At 30.4% G+C, this 2,500-nt stretch overlaps 1 protein-coding gene across 5 annotated transcripts in view; it reads right to left on the bottom strand.

The window, feature by feature from the left end:
- The window catches only part of LOC125025033 (protein vav-like), a 43,100-nt gene that overhangs the window by 24,352 nt on the left and 16,248 nt on the right, over window positions 1-2,500 (bottom strand). For 3 of the 5 annotated variants that reach the window (XM_047612890.1, XM_047612892.1, XM_047612894.1), the window contains exons 6-8: window positions 2,191-2,253; window positions 743-913; window positions 1-134 (exon numbers count right to left, since the gene is read on the bottom strand). The exon at window positions 1-134 is cut by the window's left edge and continues 70 nt beyond it. In XM_047612890.1, coding sequence (XP_047468846.1) covers window positions 1-134; window positions 743-913; window positions 2,191-2,253 — 368 coding nt within the window. The remainder of the gene's footprint in view (window positions 135-742; window positions 914-2,190; window positions 2,254-2,500) is intronic. The other 2 variants (XM_047612891.1, XM_047612893.1) reach the window with 1 other exon arrangement.

Here is a 2,500-nt window from a genome sequence, read left to right as displayed (position 1 = left end):
TTAGCACAATATTCTCCATAAACTAAAAGCTTTTCCTGGTTATCAAGGAAGACTTGAGACACACTGTAGGCATGGGGGTTGTTTTGTGCTTTCTTAAGACCTTGATGTAAAATTCTATGAATCTTGGCTAATTCCTAAAGAAAAAAGACAAAGCATTGCATTTAATTGGGAAAAAATCCTTTAATAAAAAAAAATATATATAGTGAGCTTTATGAATATGAAAAAGGTGTATTAACATAAATGCTATATACCAGTCTCAACATTCAATAATACAAGGGAAAAATATATATTCATATAAAACATATATTCATACTTAGCTGTAAGATTGTTTACACTTACTGTCAAACCTTACTTAGCATTATATATAATTACATGAACATGGTTTACCACAGTAAGATGCCAGAATATTTTTTTATAGGAATATAAGAGAGATGTTGAAGTAAGAAGTTTTTTTTTGTGATGCATGACTCACTATTTTTCTAAAAGACTGAATAAATTGTAACATAACAAAATAAAAATAAATCATTGTATGTGTGAGTATCTAAAATGTTCTTCTGTACTAATAAAAAATATTTTCATTCCTAACTAAAATGTGAAAACAAATGCCGACTACAGGATATATTCACAGAAAAACTGGTTATAGCTATTACCGTACTTTAAAACATAAAACTTCTTTTGGGAGGAAAATCAATGTGTCAATGATCTCAAGAAAATAACTAAATAGCAAATCATCTTGCATTACCGGTATTTTTGAAAAAATTTTCACAATCTGACTTTCTTCAATGAGTTCTCTAAGCGGTCTGAGGAACTTATTTGTGAGCATCTCGAGCGCTTCGACGTAATTGTTCTCGGTCTCTATGAGCTCCTGCAGGCAAAGGTCCCGTTTCTCCCTCGGTAAGTCTCTGGCCAGTTCCTGAAAATGTGGTGATGCTTTAGTTTTCTGGAGTGCGATGGACAAAAAACTCAATTTTTTTTTTTTTTTTTTTTTTTTATGAATAACTAAAAAAGGTCATCTAAAAAAGTATAAATAAAATAAATAAATTAAAACAAACACAATCTACTTCTTTCTAAAGACTAACTTTGAAAGATGATCACTCTTTTAACATGGTGTACAATATGGCAAAGAAGAATTACAGGAAAAAAATATGAGGTTATATAAAAGTATCAAAATATAGGAAAAAGTTAAGTTCAGAGGTCATTTAATGGGATTAGCTGGATCTCCTCAAATTTGAATATTTTTTTGGTATAACTTTCAAACTCACAACTTTTAATGCCTGTCTAAAAAGACCATCACAGCTTCGTGTTATGGGAATTTCAAACCTAGAAAGAAGAAGTTCGTCATAATTTGATAAGAAAATCAATCACCATGGAATGTCCATTTTATTGTTTTTTGTTTTTTTTTTCTAACTTCAATTTTCTACTAGTGTGTCAATAAATAAAAACTAATTTGTTTCGCTTTTTACTGAAAGAAGTATAAACTTGTATACTAGTTTTAAAAAATTCTTGAAAATCAAGAATGTACACATCCTAGAAACAGTAATTCTTAAATAATTATGTTGCAAATTATGCCTTCAGTGACTAATCAAAGAAATAAAAAGTACAAGAAAGTACAAGTGATAGATAATAAGAGTTTCTTCTCAAATTTTCTATCAAACAATTCTGGTGCAAGCTATGAATTAAATCTATATTTGATCAATCCAATTATTTGACATCATTCTTTGCCATACAAAATATACCACATTTTGAGAGAGAGAGAGAAAAAAACTTATGATGAAAGAATGTCATGAAACAATTATATCATCCATAATCAGTTAATTCACATCCCTAGCATTAATTACAGAAAAAAAAACAATAAAAACCACAATAAACAGCATCGAGCAATTCTTAGCAATGAAACATTCCGGTATAATCATGATGCCAATGACAATAAGCACTTACCATGTCCAGAAAGCAGACTTGACTTTCACAGTTGCAAGGCAAATGAACAGGCTCACTGAAGCTAACTACACAAACGTAACTACTGTACATGACATAGAAGCTCTCGAAAATAAAAGAGAAGGGAAAAATAACCGGGTAAAAAGAGCACAAAAGAGCAGAAGCCAGTAACTTTATTCATCATTATAAAGGTGCTGTACTAGGCAGAGGCAATATATGCTGAAGAATTTTGAATTAATATATATGCAAACTTACTTCGACTAACTCAGAATAATAGGGCTCAAAGTCCATGGGAGTGTTGTAAATGTTTTCCTCCCGCTAAAAAGACATGCATATTAGTCTTGATAAATCAGGGAAAATATAAGTGTGTTAGCAGGACTGCCTATTTGAATTAAAGAAAAAAGGGGGATAAAAAACTTTCTAGTCCAAACAGCATTCCAAGATATTCAGCACACCAAAGAAATCATAGTATTACTACTACTTATGACAAGTGCAAGATTTATGAGGATAATGATAATGACCATAATAAGCATTCCTGATATCAGTTCTAGGGAATACAAATATT

The sequence above is a fragment of the Penaeus chinensis genome, chromosome 4, assembly GCF_019202785.1.
Source record: "Penaeus chinensis breed Huanghai No. 1 chromosome 4, ASM1920278v2, whole genome shotgun sequence".
NCBI classification, from domain to species: domain Eukaryota; kingdom Metazoa; phylum Arthropoda; class Malacostraca; order Decapoda; family Penaeidae; genus Penaeus; species Penaeus chinensis.
Note: the sequence above shows the minus strand (reverse complement) of the source record. Positions and strands in the feature narration are given on the sequence as shown.